Source organism: Sciurus carolinensis, chromosome 2 (assembly GCF_902686445.1).
Source record: "Sciurus carolinensis chromosome 2, mSciCar1.2, whole genome shotgun sequence".
Classification (NCBI taxonomy): domain Eukaryota; kingdom Metazoa; phylum Chordata; class Mammalia; order Rodentia; family Sciuridae; genus Sciurus; species Sciurus carolinensis.
Genome location: NC_062214.1, coordinates 58138546 through 58157557, shown reverse-complemented (window position 1 = coordinate 58157557; position 19012 = coordinate 58138546). Strand labels below are relative to the sequence as shown.

At 38.1% G+C, this 19012-nt stretch overlaps 1 protein-coding gene across 1 annotated transcript in view; it reads left to right on the top strand.

Moving 5' to 3' along the window:
* Agbl1 (AGBL carboxypeptidase 1) overlaps positions 1-19012 on the top strand; it is a 726904-nt gene that overhangs the window by 238366 nt on the left and 469526 nt on the right. Inside the window, exon 17 of the mRNA XM_047540786.1 lies at positions 3368-3548. Within this exon, the coding sequence (XP_047396742.1) occupies positions 3368-3548 (181 nt within the window). The remainder of the gene's footprint in view (positions 1-3367; positions 3549-19012) is intronic.

The following is a 19012-nucleotide window of genomic DNA, read 5'->3' as shown; positions in this document are numbered from 1 at the left end:
CAAGTCTGCTATGGAATGAATATTTATATTCTCTCAAAATTCATATGCTCATGTTCTAAACTCTTAAAGTAATGGTGGCATTAGAGTCTTTGGGAGGTGAGTAGGTCATGGTGTAGAACCATCATGAATGGGATTACTGCCCTTATAAAAGAGGTCCTGCACACCTCCTTTGTTCTTTCTGCCATGTGAGGACATGGCTATCTAGGAATTGGAAGTGGGTTTTTACCAGACACCAAATCTGTTGGCACCTTGATGGTGGATTTAACAGCCTCCAGAACTGTTGTTTATAAACCACCTGTAAATTTCTGTTGTTTATAGACCATATAGTCTATGGCATTTCTTTGCAGCAACCTGGACATCTTAAAGATAAAATTCAATGCTTAATTTCATCAGAAACTTACTTAACTCCTCTCAGGTAGAAAAAAGATAGTAGGGCTGGAATCTGAATCCTGGTTCTAAAAGTTGTTCTCTAATCCACTATGTCAAACTGTGTCTGATTTTAGGCAAATGTTTTATCTATAATAATGTCAGAATTATTGTTCTGAAGCACATTCTTTGGCATGTTTTTCTCCACATAAAAATCCATCATCATCCTTTTCTTGATTAGTGGTTTTCAACTGTTCTTTTCTAGAACATACATGTCAAATATCATTGTTATTATAAATTGCCCTTTTACTATTTTTATCCCCAACCCAAAAAGCACACCTGATGTTTTCCGTTAAAGGTAGTATTATCATTGGGATGATTTTAAACTGAATCTTATATTCATATGTTAGACTAGAGTTTGACAGGATGTAACATAAACATGATTGCAGTGGGATCACAAAACAGTGTTTTATTGTTCTCAAACATTCAGGTACATTGAAGAAGCCAGAGAAGGTATGTGTAACTGCTTAGGGAATTTATTAAGAGCGCTGGTTCTTTCTTCCTTTATTGTCACCATGCTTAGCATATGATTTTGATTCTCAAGATGGCTTCCTCACTAGCAGACATCACATCTATGAGCAAGACAGGAAGAAGAAGAAAAATAAAAGACCAGACAAAGAAACACGTAGGCATTTGTCTGGTGAAACCATCTTTTTAATTACTTTCCAGAAAGATTTGCTCCCTGCTACCATTTATATCTCTTAGACCACAGCTGTGTTGCTGGCTGTGCCTACCTACCAGAGGATCCGTGAAGTTGAGTATTTCAATCTGGGCGAATTCTTTTCCTTGCAAAATCAGGGCTCTGTGAGTTAGGAAGAAGAAGAGGAAGGTTGATGGGCAGGCAGCCAGCAGTTTGTGTATACTATCATAAGCAAACCTTTGCACCTCCACTGGTCATGAATGATTCTGTAGTAAGCTCCATTACTGGTCACAGGACACTAGTGACATGTTGACTCCATTGTTGAGGTCTGACCCCCAGGCAAAGTCCCAATTTCTAAACAACATATATAAGGAGGGATGTTGTCAGTTTGACACCAGCTTGCCTTTCTAAATTCCTGTTCTGCGACCTCTAGCCCTTTGCATCAGCCACATGTGACTCCTCTTCCTTTTGTACTCTATTAACATCCTTCCCCCCTCTAGATTTTTCCGCATGTCTCTTTTTCTCTACTTTGAAGATCCTTTTCACCTTTTCTATCTGGAAAGATGATAGTTATTCTGCAAGACTCAGTCCAAATACCATCACATCTCTGGAAATGTCCTTACCTTTCTCACTCAGATCTATTTTGGGTGCTTTATGTATGCATCCGTTAGCTGGCTTGTCATTATTTTGTTGCATATTGTCAGTGCTGACAAATGGTATGGCCACTTAGAGAACAAGGACTGTAATTTATTCAACTTTTTTTTTTTTTTTTTTTTTTTTTTTTTTTAACCATTGCCTCCTGCAATTCCTGGAATATGTTCAAGACATCTGTAAGGAAAAACATTACTGAATATTGTCTCTAACATATAGGTACCCCTACGAGGAGGTGAAGCAAACTGCTTTCAGTGTAGACAGTAAAGATGCATTGAAGTGCACCCCTTAAATCTAGACCTCAGCATGACTGTTAACAGAAATATGGAAGAGACAGATTGTCTGTTTTGGTCTTAGTTGGTGACAATATTAATATAACTCAATAATTTAAATTCATTTCTTTGTATCTTATCTGTTGTTTAACTTCCTTTAGAAGAGTTAGTTGGTTTTGTCTTTGTACACATTTGAAACACAGTTTGTATCCTCAAACAACTATTGTTTAAGAATAGAAAAGACACATTCAACTCAGAATGTTTTAAACTATAGAAAAATAAATGGTAGTTTATTAACTTTCAGGTTGTTTGTGGCTATGATTTTTATACTTGTCAAATAGTGATTTTCATTACAGAAAATTCAGGGGCAATCAGGAGTTAGGTAAGGATGCAAAAAGAAAAGAGTTGGGAAAAAAGAACCACAGAATTTGTTATGGGGTTATAGTAGATGTGGTTAATTCCTGATATTATGCCCTTTTTCTTACCCCCTTTCCCTGAGGTGGATAGACATCACTAATCCATCAAAACACCTTTTCCACTTGAGCCCAAACAATGCCTCAGAATACATCTCAGTGCTATGATGATGCTCCAGTTGTCTTCTATCAACAAAGTCAGAAAGATGAGCAGTTCCTTCCCTTATCAATGCATCCTTATAAAGTCTATTCAGACCAATACATTCCCTCTGTGTGGGCAGAGTATTTTCCTGACTTCCTTTGCAAAGTGAAAGAAAGCATTATGACCCCCAAAGTTGAATTTGCAAATCTCTCTTAACCATCGAGTTCAATTCCCAATACACCACTTCTGTATTTGCCTTCTATTTCTGCTAGGAAATGAGAGACATCCGTCACACAGACTTTATAATTTAGGAGGGAGAGAGTTACAAATACTAGATGACAGATAACAAACTGAGCACTTTATATTTACATCTTTTTGTTTTTCTAACAATAACATGAGGCCATTATTATTGTCCCCATTTTACAGATGAGGAAATAGTCTCAGAGAAATTAAGTCATTTGCTTAAAATCTTGCAGCTGGTCAGTGATGATGATAAGATTCAATCTCAGATTTGTGACATTCAGCATCATGGTAATGGACTCTGGAGAGTTAATTGGTTTAAAATCTGCTTTTGGCTTTTTTTCACACCACTAAGTGCTTATGCTTTTGATAGTACCCCTGAGCTTAACTTCATGTTCTCATGAGCCTTGGAGACCATGGAGGCCAATGGAAAACAGATAAATGTAGAACAGATATGTACTAGAAATGATCAACCAGTTTAGATCTTCATGCCGTCAGATATAATTCTGGCCCTTGGGAGATTCTCTTGATGAAAGTGAAAAGCTTATTTAGATTTAATTTTCTTGTATCCCCTTTTTGGCAGGACATCGTCCCTATCAGGTTATCACCGCTCGAGTCCACCCAGGAGAGAGCAATGCCAGTTGGGTGATGAAGGGGACCTTGGAGTTCCTGGTCAGCAGTGACCCTGTGGCAAGGCTCTTGAGGGAAAACTTCATTTTCAAAATCATCCCTATGCTCAATCCTGATGGTGTCATCAACGGCAAGTATGTCACATGCCTGGCCTGACCCAGACCACATTTGTGTTACTATAGCAACACATTGTCATTCTACCCTAGAAGTACATTGGAGGGGCCTTGGTACTCTGGAAGGAAGTCTCCTCCTGAGCTTCTGTTTTCTGTACAAATAACAATGTATTCTCCATATAGATTTATGTTGATTCCAGGCTTTCTTTGAATAGAAAGGTATAGAATCAGAGATAATTAATGCCAGAGGAAATAATCTAGTTCAACGCTCTTAGAGGACAGTGGTGTCCAGAGTAATCAATTGACTTAGTGGTGAGTTAGTGGTACATTTAGGGCTTAATCTGTGACCTTCTTCATAGAAAAGACAAATGCTGATAGTTTCTTAATAATAAATTTACTGCAAAGAAACATTTATTTTCAACTGTATCTTATTGGGTTTTGAATACAACTAGAATGAGGGTGTCAATTTTGCTAAATGGAATGTTGGTTGCAAAAGAGAAGATTGGAACCTCTCTTCCACTTACCCAGCCTCTGTATGTCTTTGGAATAATGGGAAAGCCGATTGCTCCTCTGATGAGGTCTGTTGCACAGGGTCAGCATTCTCAGTTTGTGAGCTAAGGTCCAGCTGAGTTCCCACGGTCTCATGGCCAGTGAGCAGGGTCAACATTCACAAGCACTTATCTCAAACTCTGTGGGCAGAATCAGGCCCCTTTATGTGGTAATAGATGGTTCTTTCACTGTATGAATGGGCATTAAATTCTATGGAAAACCAAAAATAAAGATAAACAGAAAATATTGAAAGAGTAAATAATTTCAAAATCTTCAAAGGAAAATGCATTTATAATTTAAAATGCTAGTAGTAAAGAAGTAAAAAGATAAGTTCAGAAAACAGAAATTCTGAAGTGCTAAAAGTGAAGAAATAAAATAAGAATTATGTACAAATACTAAAAAAACACAAAGCCTTCAAAGAAAAGAAATGATTTACTTAAGAATCATTTTAAAAAGACTAAATAGTTAATTTCTTTAAGAAAGAAACTTGGATGTTAAACACTTCAGAATAGACTAATTCCAAAGGATGAGCACAAAATGAAGATAAGCAATTTTAAAAGGTTAAAAATATAAAGATGATAAAATATAAAAAGAGGAACAGCATAAATTCCAAATGATGAAATATGTTAAAATCATGCCAAAGGCAAACAAAACAAAGCTACAGACTAGAAAATTAACTTTATAGTAGACAAAAGAAACAGGAAGGAAGGAAAAAGAAGTGGTTGAGAGAGGAAATAAAGGAAAGAAGAGGAAGTAAGGCCTCCACCTGTTTCTAACAGGCATAGTCCTTCTAGCTCAGCAGTTCCTAGATTTCAATTATGTGTGTGTGTGTGTGTGTGTGTGTGTGTGTGTGTGTGTGTAGAGATTGTTTGAAGGCAGGGCCATGGGGAAGAAAGTAGGGTCTCTCCCCTTTTCCTATAGTTACTGGTTGGCCTTCAAGCATGTGTAAGGATCAAGAAGCATCAATCTGTACCAGGGAACATCAGCCAGTCACCAAGGAGCCTCTGCAGCAATTAGACTTCTAGGCTGGACATGGCCCTCAGGGTTCTCTCTTGGTCACACACAATGCATCTGGCTCTTGCTGTTCTCCTTTAATTCTGGAGAACAGTTCTGGGACATAGATGAATGGTTCCTTCCTGCCTGATCAGCCAAGGGTTTTACTAATGAGCTTTGTCAGTCTCTGTGGGTGGAGAACAGCTAAGCAACACATCTTTGGGACACAATACCATTTTTTTGATTTCTCATCCAAGTTGGCAGTTTACTGAAGTCTCTTCTTTCATTGAAATTGCCTGGGGTCCAGAGAAGAATGGAAAGAGCACTGGACCTGGAGTTGGAACTTTAATTTGGAAATCTGGCTCTTTCTTTGACCTACTCAGTTTTCTCCTCTGAGGGAAAAGGAAGATAATGTGCTCTCTGTTGACCTTTCTAGAAAATGGTCTCCTAAGCCCAAGGTGATATTCAAACTTGGGGATTAAGTACTGATGTTTCTTCCATTTTAGATGCTCACACCTCCAAATCTCCAGGCCTTGTGCTTAAAGGTTAATGTGGTCTTGGTCACTGAATATCCTGTTGGCTGGGACACACATTATTTCCAGCTCACAGCTGGTTGCTTTATGCTTCCAAATGGCAGGCCAGCTTCTTCTCAATGACACTAGCATTCATCATCATTACTATTATTTATTATGACTCAAATTACCCTTTTAATTTATATAACATCTTTCATCATGGAACTCAAGGCACTTTGTACATCACTGGGATGCACACACTTCTGGCTGAAAGGAACTTGGAAACCATAGCCTTACTCCTTTGGTAGGAAAATCCATGGGTCATAGCACATCATTATGAGAAGACTGAGACTGCCATGGATGCACGATGTCTAGCAATAAAAGGGCTTAAAAGTCTTAGCTCCTGAGACCTTTTTTGAACATTCCTAGCATATGGTTTATCTAACTTCCACTTAACTCTCAGTGGTTGGCATTCCATTTCAGGGCATGCCCATTCCATTGTGTATAATCAGGTTGATTTGTGTTTTTACCGTGTTCTGATCTTTGCCTATGAGCTTCACCCATTTTAGGCGATCTTCCCTTGGACCACCCCATGGAAAAAATCAAATTCTCCTTGTACACATCTGAACTTCCCCATGTAAAATTCTCTCCAACCTTGATGTAGTTCACCTAAAGATTGTTTATGGAATATTGTTTCTCAACTTACTGATTTTTCTCTGGACATGGATGAATGGGCTTCTTAAGGATGACAGAACTGCCCTGTATGTCACTTGATCAGCAAAGAGACAATCTATGCACAAATATTTGAGAATCTAAACCTGAACTTGGCACTTAACCTACTAACCTGTACTTATGTTTCACAAGTAATCATGGTCCTCCATGGAGCTTGCAGGAACATATAAAAATAGACTTGTTTCCTTTTGTGCTTTTGTGGTTATGGTGATAGAGCCTCTGAGAATGGCTGGGAGATTTTGATAACAGTGATCAGAGAGACAAAGCCAGGATTTTCTTTCAAAAAAAAAAGGAAAGAAAGAAAATACAGTGGGTCTTTCCAAGCCAAGGCTCTCTTAGCAACACATGTCTGAACAGAAAAACAAAATAAAAAAGATAGATGATTATGTTAAGTTCCAAAAGAAATGTCTTACTCTCTTTCTGGTCTGATGGTTTGTACTGAATTGGGCTAAATTCTGAGTAAGTCAGGAGAACCAATGCGTGGTTCTCTGTCTCTTATGATAATTCCCAAGGTGGGATGAAATAGAACATGGAGCCAACAAATCATGTAAGAACAGAAATGATATTGGTGGCTTGATGAGAGTAAGAAGTGAGGAGAGGGGAGGAGGTTTCTGAGCTGCTTAAAAAGTAGACATGATGTATAATGGGAGCAGGGTGAAAGAAAGGAATAAATTGAGCATGATTCCTGTTTTTAAATTTTTGGTCATTGGATGGTAGCAGCCAAATAATTTTTGTAAAGTCAACATACAACCTAATATTTTATTCACAGGAGAATCAGAGCATCCTCATTCTTAGAGTACATACAACTCTACAAACATGATTATCTTCTTCCAAGACCATTGTGAAACAGATGAAACAACAACAAAGAGTAAAGGGTTAATATAAGTAAATGCACCAAGGTACTAAGAAGTAAGAGCTGAATGCAGAGAAAACAAATCAAACTATAAAAGTCAGTTAAAAAAATCTGGACAAACTTACAATTTGGGGTCATTTAAAGTGCCAATAGTCCTTTACTACACTGTAGGTTGTTAACGTTTTTACCTTTGTACAAGAGAATTCCCAGGCTTTATCCAAAAAAAAAAAAAAAAAATATATATATATATATATATATATATATATATATTCAGCATCATTTATGGTCCAAGAAATACCTAGATATTTTACATATATTATCATATTTAATTGACACTACAACCCAATAAATATGGGTCTTCTTCTATGCAGCTTCTAGATAAGAAAACCTGGGTACACGGGGATTAGGTCAGGGTTCAGTTTAAACATTCGGGTTTACAGAGCCAGGACTAAAGCTCATGTTTATCCTAATCTTCTTTGCTCTACAGATTTAAGGAAATTAGAATATCATAATTAAAATATTCCATCTGGGAGGGTTCTTGTATATTTTTTAGTCCTAATCTTTAAAATGATAAGGAAACAGACCAGAGAGGTAAAATGATGATCTAAGACCACATGGCTAGTTCAAGGCAGACATATAATGAGAAATTGTCTATATAATTAAAACATACACACGAACATGAATGTGTACTCATATACATGCCCAAAGCTTGTGACAGAGCTGGTATTAGAACCCAGTCTATCTAGTTCCCGAGCACTTATTTAAGTCTATCATCTCTTCCCAACTGTGGTGTTTTAGTCAGGTTTTTCACTGCTGTAACTAAAAGATCTGAGAAGAACAATCTTAGGGGAGGAAAAGTTTACTAGGGGGCTCATGGTTTCAGAGTTCTGGTCCGTAGACAGCTGACTCCATTCCTCAGGGATCAGGGTAAGGCAAAACATCATGGAGGAAGAGTGTGGTGAAAGAAAGTGGCTCATATGATGATCAGAAAGCAGAGAGAGACTAAGCTCAGCTTACCAAATATATACCCCATAGGCATACCCCCAGTGACCCACCTCCTCCATCCATACCCTACTCGCCTTCAATTACTCAGTAAATCCCTATCAGGGGATTAATTTATTGATTGGGTTAAAGCTCTCATAACACAATAATTTAATCTCTTAACATTCTTGCATTGTCCCATACATGAGCTTCTGGTGGATACCTAATATCTAAGCCATAACACTTGGATAAACATACAAATACAGTCTCAGCCCCAACAGCGGAAAGACTCTGAACTTAACCTTGTTGTTAGAGACCAACATATCCAGTGTTCACAGACAGAGCCAAAGCACAGTGTTCTCTGGTTTTCTGCCATTTTGTCCCAATATGAATGAATTGATTCATCCTAGGTTCCCCTCATGGAATTTAAATTCCCAATTGGCTTGGCCCTCAACTGTCTACCTGGTCCTATTGGCTCTCTCTGTTAGAGAATATACACTTCCCTGTTAGACAGTTTTTATTGTAAACACCATCCAGCTGACTTTAAACATTCATTGTCATGGGGCTGCTCATTGTCATGGGACTGCTCCTCTGTTGATCATTCTGTAGTATATTTTCACTTAACTCTTCAGGATCACAGAGGGCTTAGACCACCCCATTGTGTGCACTTCACCTTTAAGCAGGGCGTGTCTCTTCCTTCCCATTTTGACCTCAGTTTTACTTTCAATGTATTTAAAGTCTCTTCAACATAATAGCCTACAGTGGGGATTCTTAGACTTCTAGATTTCACAAATCGGTTGCATTTAAATAAACACAGGACTAATATTGTATATCATTTTCCTTTCATTTGAACAAAATAGAAATGGAACACACCCTCTGAGTTCCCAAACAATAGACTGGTGAGAAATTCAACCTCAGTTGTTTCTTGGGCTCTGTTCCCATCTGCATGAGAACATGCCAGTGACCCAGGATATGTGATGCTGGAGTTACAGATTATGATGGTGACCCTATTTGGTATTGCACTGTGATGCATGGTGCTGGTGCCCATGGGGACTTCTTTGTGGGAAGGAGAACCAGGGTGTCATTGAATAGGTTGGTTACTCCCATTGTCAGTCATCCTGAACAGGGAAACTCATGGAACAGGAAAAAAAAAAAAAAAGACTTTTAAGGGAAAGAGTTTCCTCCTAAAGTTTAAAAAGGACTCTGCTAGCCAGCAGAGGGTTGCCATGTATTATAGAGGGAAGATGACATGTGTCATATGGAAGAGGCCAGAAGAGGCAGTCCCTTAACTGGCCACTTGAGAGTGAGAACAGCTATACTGATAATCAGTTTTAAATTTTCTTTGAGTAGCTATCTTCTATTACATCATTTACTCTTCAGTTAAGTGTTAATAAGCCTTTCAGTCTTGTTTCAGCTACACTATTGAGATTTAAAGAAAGTGTCTACGCCCAAGATTGGTGAAGGGAAAAAATGGCAGTGATACTTAAGTGAAATTCCTAAGGGAACATTGAATAATAAGGACAATGGTTAATATGTTCTGAAAGTTGTGCTCAGCAAAATTGGCACATTAAAAGATTGTAAAAAGCTTTATTATTTCCTAATGATAAAAAATGATATATTCAGGATACTAGGTATTTCAAAAAATGAGAGTTAACACAGAAATGGGTTCATACAGGTGGTAGAAGTCTGAGAGTTCAAAAAGGGGATGTTAATGTAACCAAGAGATTAAGAACTACAGAGCTGCAGAGGTAGCTACACCCTAGAAGGATGGAAGAAGCAAAGGGAAGAGGTGGAATTACCATAACTTAGGCGCTTGAGAGGTTGGTTCCAGGAGTCTGGTGTTTGCAACTGTGAGATTGGGGCCTGCCCTGTCTGGGACTTCAGTGGATGAGGAGGCATACCTGGAGGATGAAGGAGTCAGTGACCTGCATACAAATGGCAAGGGGATGGTTTGGTGACTTCTGCTCTAGTATCTTTGAGGACACACAGCAGTGTTGATTCTCTGAGTGCTTAAAAGCAAGGGTTCAAAGAACCATTTGCCTGCAGCTGTTCCAGCCATGTTAACTGTGAATGGGAAACAGAAAGGGTGTTCTTTTCTCCCTCCTCCTGCCTTCCTATCTTTCCCTAGTGCCTCTTATTGGCAGAACCTACTGAAGAGCCAACTGGAAAGGGAGTCTGAACACTGTGGCTTGCTGATTTTGACAACAGGTGAAAATAAGCTCAAGATGTCTGTTTACCAAGTGCCGACAGGCATGACATGCACTAGCAGCATGCTTAGCACTGTGAACATGTGACTGTTTTCATGAAACAAAATGGCTTTGTTTCCAGCAGAAAAAAGATATATCCTTACTGTAGAAAATTCAGTACATATAGAAAAAATTCTTAAAAGAAAAATATTTAAAAGTACTCAAATTCAGGAATACTACATTGCATAATTCCAAGGGACACTGTTCATCTGACAACCTATTATAATTGCCAGTGCTTCTAGAATTTTGAAAGATGGAGACATTTCTTGAATCTTAGAGAAAAACACAGTTAGTGAGTTGGGGAAGATTCTTTAACTATTTGTAAATTGAAGCTTCAGATTTATCAGCTATTTCTTCACATATCACTCTTTACCCACACCTATCATGACTTTCAAAAGATAAAACATTGTGGCATAATTAATGAATTAACATCTTCCTATTTCAAAGAACACACATGATAGCCGTTTTTAAAATAACAATTTTACAGTATTGATAGGTCATAAATAATTTACACATTTATCCATTTTAAATAATAGGCAGAGGAGTATTCTTGCTATATAATTAATGAATTTCTCTGCACATTTCCTTGAGATAAACTTCAAATATAGTCAGCTGAATCAAATTTTATGCATAGTTTGTATTTGAGACATTATTGTCTGATTGCCATCTTTAGAAAATTGACAAATTTTTATTCCTAATAGTGAATGATGATGATGGTGCCCAAGTCCTTGTTAACACTGTACTTCATCCACCTTTTGATTTTTTTTTGTCAATTTAATAGGATAAACATGACTTTAACTTTTTATATTTGTGGCTTCTAATTACTACAGTTATCTGGAAAGGTAAAATATTTTACTCCCATTTTGCAACAACAACAACAACAACAACAACAACAACAAAAAACAAGCAAACAAATAATAACACTGAGACCAAAGGAGATTGAGTGGCGTCTTCAAGGCTTATTGCATATCTAATACATTTCAATCAGGAGTTAAACTCAGATTTGTCTGGTTGCAAAACTTGTGATATTTCCACTAGGTTATAAAGCTTTACTGTGTCAAAGCTTCCAAGCCCCCTCCAGGAAACATCCTCTGAATGCTTCCAGGATATAATATGGGAAGTGAAAAGTGCCTAGTATCTGTTAAGTCGTACTCTGGTGCAGTTTATATTTAAGGTCTCTTGAAATGCCATCTCACATAAGGTCATTCTAGACCACAGGAAGAACTTGAAAGGGCTTTGAGTAATATGTGTTAGAAATGAATATGTAGTCATTTTGATATATATTCAGTTAAATATTGGTATGTAGGTATTGTTCCTACAACTACAGTAATGTTTTAATACAGGTTAAATTAGAAGAGAAGATTTGTGTCCTATGCATTTGAGATATAGTTTTTTGAGCCTGTGGAGAATACTTAGTATTCTCCATTTCCTCCTTGCACTTGTCAATCAGTGTCTTGAAAGAACTACTGTGGACTCATGGAGGGGGGGTTGATTTCATGTCTGAGTCATCTTCAGTAGGCTAAGGTTTAATAATCTTGGGGTCTATGTATCCTTCCAAACTGGGAGAATTTAAACTCTTAGATCTTGGATCATGTGAGGGAGGGACTTCCTCTTTCATAGGTTTGCTAGCCCATATTTGGCTTCCGAAACACATATTCCATGTGTGGCTCTGACAGTGAATTCTGCAGTTCCCTAAAAGCAAGAGCAGAAGACCAGTGTTCCTTTGCAGGAAGGAGAAGGAGGGATGGGAAGAAGCAGGAGAGAAAGCTGTCTGATGGTCAACCTCTCAGGAAGTGTCTCTCTGTCTCTGTGTCTCTATCTCGATCTCCCCCTTTTTTTCCCTAACTCAGCAAAAAACTGTGTCCCCGCCTCTCTGAATGCTTACATGATCACAAGCTGAAGCACTTATAGGGTAGCATTCTGCATGGTCTGTGGCCTCTGGGAAGAGGAGCAAATGGGTCCAAACTTTCTGTAGAAATGATGCTGATGGTGTTGTTGACAGGACATGAGAGTAACACTCTCATTTGAAGGTTCAGCTCCAAACTTTGTTCAGAGAGAGGCCAGGGCAGTCCAAAGCTTCTGCTGCTGTACCCCTCTGGGTTGTTTGCTACACAAAGACTATGAAAGCTTAATGTGTTCCGGTCCTCTATTCCTTCAGCAAAGAACTCAACTGCTCTTCCTGGGACAAAGGAGCCGAAACTTGTAATCATGTACTGTTTTGTTTAGATTGTTTTGTTATTTTGTACTATTTGGAACACAGCAGAGTTATCAGTGAATGGAAAGTTTTGCTTAATTTGTGTTTAAGGAAAAATTAACAGTTTTTGGATGTGGAGCAAGTGTTGAGTAGATGAAAGTAGATGAAAATGTCAGTCTGGATTCTAATTCTACTCTGTTTTTGTGTCTCTGTTTTGGACTCTAAGGGGAGGTGGGCAAAGAGTATCCAATTTCTTTCTCTTTGCTTTACTTTCATTGTATTAAAAAACGGGGAAAGAATGTAATTCTGATCCAGTTGGAGAAACTATAATTTTTTTCCATCTACCTCCTGCCTTCAATGGAAAATAGTGGGGATGGAAGTCTTGGTCCATTTTTAGTTCTAAGAAATGTTCCTGGAAAAAAAAAAGGAGACCATTTATAAGAATATTTTATTCTCTCAGCTTTTGATTACAACTTTATAAAAGGCAAGACAGATTTAAATTAAAAAAATAATGCAGATGTAACTGCTTTCTGCCTTAATTTCTTCCTTTGCAAATGTTTGTCAATACTTCTCAAATCATGGTCTAGAGGGAATTAACAGGAAAGAGATAGACCCATAAAGAATATGACCTTTGCTGCAATTGTCCAAATCTCTATACATAAGCTTTAGGGATAGTATTGACTCAGAACAATTGAGGGTCCTGGTTCTAGAGGGGCATGTGACATACTCAGTCTTGCTGATGAACTTGTACTTGGAGATAAAATGGAAATTATTTGCTCTGGGAACTCTAAATGTCCTGCTGCTAAGTCATTAGCATAGAGCTAAATGATGCCTGGTGCTGGGGTTGGGTTCTGGGAGTGCATTCCCAAGGGCTTTTCTCACTCACACCCCATCCCCACCATTGCCAGCACACAGAGAAGGGATCAGGAGCTGGAGGACTCTATTTGCCTTTCTCAGACATTGCAGTTTCAAATAAATATTACTATTTATTATTCCCAAATTTAGGGTTATTAATTATATCAGCATAAACCTAATTTATGCCATCATAAACAGCAATAATAAATGCTGCCAAATGCTAATACCCAGCTCTTGCCAACTGTGCCTGTAGTTGATGGGTCTCCCCCTCTCACTTCCCAGAAGCATTAAATTAAAAATGATTCAATGTTGCAGAATCATTGATCAATTTGGGGCTGAGGCTCTTGGGGAAAGGCGTTTGTTTTGTTAAATGCTTTGCTCCCTCATTGGCTGGGTAACTTCTGATGTCTGACTACATTTCAGTATTTCTTGTTTCTTTCTTTCCTCAGACCTCCTAGAGGAGGAAGAAATGGGGACAGGGATGAAGAGGTGGAGGGAGGTACATAAACATCTATTCTTTCTCAGTTCTCCCTTTAGATTTTACTCTTCTTAGAGTGTGCACTCCTAACACTTTCTTTCAACATACACTTAGAAATCTTTGTAAAGCAAACTCCTGGGTGCAATATAAATTAATTATTTCTCAATTCTCATCACATCTACGGTGTATTTAGTGATGCATTTTACATGGTTTCCTAAAATACATGGAAGTCTATGACCGGAAAATGGGAAGTACAGCCCTGACAGCCCCTGACCAAACTAAAGATGCTTTTTCTATTGTTCCTTAATCTCAGGGGCGCTGTGTTTCTGTGAAAGGAGAGGCAGAGCCCATCTTTTTGTGATCAGAGCCCTAATAATATCTCATTGCCTTCGCAAGGGAAACAATTCTTACTTTTCCTTCCTTTTCCCTGACTCTTGCCTTTTTCCATCTGTGGTGGTGGTGACAGTGGTGTAGTACAAAGAATTCTGACCAGGTGATCAGAAGATCCTGTCTTAGGTCTAAACTGGCTTCTTTCCAACTGTGTGACTTTAGAAAATTTACTTAACCTCTCTACTGCTGGTTTTTCAAATTATTTAAGGAAGGTCATAAGCCCTAACCACTGTACCTCTTGATCAAATACCATAGTACTGCAAAAATGATAAGGCACTGTACAAAATCAGTGTTCCTCTTACTGTGTTCTGGTGCCTGAATTTCAATGGAAGGCCATCAGAGCTCCTCTCACTGGCCAGGCCAAGGTGGCTTAGTGATCTTTTTCTTACTTTTCATTTCTCAGTTTCTCAGAGAGATCCAGGATAGATGATGGCATTGGTATAGAAATTCTGCAGAAAGGGGGAAAGAAGTCAAAAGTGATATAGATGTATAGGTATCTTATCTTGTTAAACTTGTGGTTATCCTGGTGATTTTAGTACTATGTAGGCACTATAGAACTGAATAAGTTGTTCCAAAAATATAGCAGTAGAGAAAGTTTGATTCTGGGGAGTTCGGTTCATACTGTTTACTTCTTCATGCTTAGTCTTTGAATAGTTTTAGTTGGCCCATTGAAATGTGCTAGAAACCTGCCTTCTTGTCTTTTGAAGACAGCCTGTAATCAGTCACCTCCATCAAGGCATCTCCAAGAGCTTTCAGGAAATCCGTGAAGAGTGGTGCCTTTGATCAAAGGAATTTGTCTTCCCCAGCCTGGAGTCTGTCTTTCTGGAGTACCCAGGATTTAGGATTGCAGAAGCCCAGGTTCTAGAAAGGTGTGCCCCATCAGGAGCCAGAAGGAATTGCACTTCCAAGGCTAGCTTTGCGGAATTGTCTCAGAGCCTTCCACTCTAATTCTGGGTCCTTCTGCCCAGTAGCCAGTTTATAAATAGGAAAGTCAGAGGCAGCACATAAACTTTTATAATGCAGATCATCCTCCTTGCCCTGACTTCCAGGTTGCCTTTCCCTTGGTTATTTATCTCTCTGAGCCACCTAGCCCTTTTGAATTATTAGGCTTATTCCTTCATTGCCCTGCTTCCTTCTTGCAAATATGCTCCCATACATCTTTGCCCCACAGGAAACACTTTCTCCTCTATTTACAGCTTCTCCATGCTCCCCACCCTTCCCCCTGGCCCAATAATGGCCATGGAGATAAATAAGAAACATAACTCTTTTGTGCTATTATTTTTTGTTACTCTGCACAGTAATATATATAATAACAAGGAAACAAATCTTATTACTAAAGTAATTACAATAAATTAAAAAAAACTGAGAATGGAGCTTAAAGAAGGGGGCACATCAGGGGAGTGATTACAGCAGGATTTTAAAATTTAATTTACTAGCGCCAGTCTCTGCTGCTTGGTTGATGCCCTGCTTAGGAGATTGTGTCTAATTAGAGAGTGGTTGTTATTGCACTTTGAAGAAACTCACCCCTAGCTGACTTATGCATTGGATCTCTGAAGGGGAAAATTGACCTAAGAAATCCCTTGAGAAATCTTATTGTCAGCCACCCTATGTTGGGAACAGCAACATTTTGCATGTTAAGTTGGATCATCATCGAAGCTTGGGAACTGCAAAGAATTACTTGGCATCCTTCCCTCAGTCTGTAGATAAACTTTTCTTTAAGTGGTCTATGCAGGTTTACATTCATCCCATCATCTGTGGATCTCCAAATAGAGGCCACTGTGCATTCCTCAGTAAGATACGTTAGTGCTGATCAATCTTAAGAGTTAAAATACTTTTCCAGATACCAATCCAATTCTATCCAAAAGCAATTTTTGCCCATTTGTTCCTGTAAGATCTGCAGTGGAAGTTAGGAGCAATTATTTTTCATCATTAATTTTTCCTGTTATCCCACGTATAATAGCCATCTTTCTAAGTTTCTGGCATTTGAGTTCCTTCTCTTTCTTCTGAAATTTTATCACCTTTGGTCAGTGTTCTGTCCTGAAACACTGAATTTTAACTCTAGTATAATTGTCACTGTGTAGCTTCCTTAACCTTCTCCAAGTTTCCCTTGAATGTGGAACAAGGACAAGTGAAGGCATAATACTTTTACTTGGCCTCTTAGCATCATTCTTCAACATAATCAATGCAAAGTCAAATATACTTATAAATTCAATATGTGGCCTTGTGATCTTCTAGGCAAGCACTGTTAATCATGTACACCTTTAAAATCTTGGACAAGTATAGAGCATAGACACAGACCCTATGAAACTTCCTCCCACTGCACAATCACCACCATCTGTGTTATCTATCACACCATCATCAACTACAAAATAATAGCATATGATAATTGAGCATTTAACATGGACTTTATAATGCTCAATACATGTTATCATTAATCCTCACAACAATCCTCTGTGGTAAGCATTAATATTATCCTGACTTCAATAACGAGACAACTAATATTTTAAGAACAAACTAAGTGTCCAGGAACACACAGAACACAGATCATACTTGGGTGAAGAGAAAAAAAAAGATGTTCAGGAAGGTACAGTAGACTCCACAATTATTAGAGCAGAATTAAGAAACCAGGCCTAAAAATTACCCTGCTAAATGACTATTACACATAATGTACTTGTAACCTCTCTAGATATTAAAAAGACTCCTATTTTAATATTATGATATTTGGACCCATAAACAAAATAAATACCAAGCATGCAAGGTGCTCTACATAGAAATGACTAATAGTGTCAAAAAGTCTTTAACCTGTCCAAGTTGACTTCTCAGAGGTGGTCAGATGTCAGAAGGATTTTTGAAAGGGGGGCAGAAGACCCTTGGAAGAAGAGCAAAGTTGACTCCAACCCAGAATTTCCCATGTTGGCTTTGAAGGACACTAAAATATTGGTGCTAATAGATGTTTCACGTTAAGAGGGTGGAAGTTTTGGATAAGCAGACTTTTTAAAGTTATAGCCCCTGCCAGTGCTCTTGAAATATTAAAATGTATGGAGACTCTCCAAGATGGGCAAAATATAGGGTACTTCCTGACTTTATTTGAACAGGGTCATATTTGTAGATGTACAACTAGGATATCAACAGGAACATTAGTGGTCCCTGAATCTGGGAAATGTTGCTCCAGGATTTTAACTGAGATGCAGATACAGAAGATACTTATATAGCATATCAGCCTAGTGGCTAAGGACTCTTAGTTTGTAATCAGATCCCTTGGGTTTGTCACTCAATAGCTGTGTAACTAGGCATAGGGTGGTTTATGTGAAAAATGAACTCTGAGATGATTTGTTGGGTTGTGTTCTTGGGAGTAACACTTGTGAGGGAATGAGGGAAGCTGGTATAGGGTACATTGAATTGTGATGCAGTTATTACAGAGGCCTCAGATGATCCTGATGATCAATGGGGACCTCTGCAAATCAGATGTCCTATCCATGCCATGAATTAAGGCAAGTACACTGAGTCTTTCCTTTTGACCTCCCACCAATGATCAGTCCTTGAATGTTCGCTGCCTTGGGCAAGGAAGATCCCTTAGTTGATGACATTTCCTAATGTAGGTACTCAGTAATGAGCCCCAGAAGCCAATGGCAGTTGAGGAATGAGTTCTTTTGTCCTCACAGGATACTCTGAGAGACACAGCATGGTATTCACTGTGTTTCAGTTTGCTCATCTATAAACTTGGAATAATAGTAGTACTTTCTTTTGTAGGATCATTGTAAGCTAAACAAGTTATTGTACAGTGTCTTATATTTCATAGTGCTTTATAATTGTTTAAGTAGTTAGGCTAAAAATATAAGAAAAGATGTGCACTAGGTACTTATCATGGAATTTAGAGTTATAGTTAAGATAATGAAAACTGAAATAATAAGGACATAATCTTTATTCTCAGTAAATTAAAAACAATTTTATGACTTTTTCATCATCATATCTTCACACTGGTAGGACTCTTCATTACCTTTACTTGGTCTTGGATGAAGGGGCTTTTACTACATTTTCTGATGTTTTCTTTATCTAATAATGTAAATCTCTGTGTTGAAAATAGTCCACTCCTTCAGAGGTACTCCCTCAAGTAGTCTGTATGTTTAGTAAAATGAAACAAAAACAAAAGCAAGCTAGCAAACAAACAAACAAACAAAAAAGCAGAAAATTCAGTGTAGGTCAAGATGTAAGTTGAATAGAGACTGCAGATATTGACAAGTTCCTAAGAAGTTTATTGTGATTTTGACATGATCTAAAGGGCACTGTATTTTTGGAAGTGATAGGTTATTTTAAAATGATGTCAGGAGATTTGATGTTAGCATAACTCAAGTCAATGTTTTCCCTATAAGTACAATGTTAAGTAAAAATTCTCAAATCTTGGGTTGTACTTTTCAATGTCAGGACAAAGAATTAGAGTGTTTGTGAGTCCTGATTAGGCTGGGCCTCTGTCCAGAAAGAGAATACAGTGCATTAATGCCCATCATTTGTGGTAGAAACTCTAGAAACTCAGACAGCAAGACTCCCTTCAACAGTAACTAAGGCCATCAAAGTCCATCTGATCTAATGTGGGGAAGACATTTTTTAGAAATGTAATTCAATATCTGCCTATTAATCTAGTCATCTTGTTACTGGGTGTTCTCATTCTGTGGATTAGGCCAGTGAGACATCTAGTCATAATGCA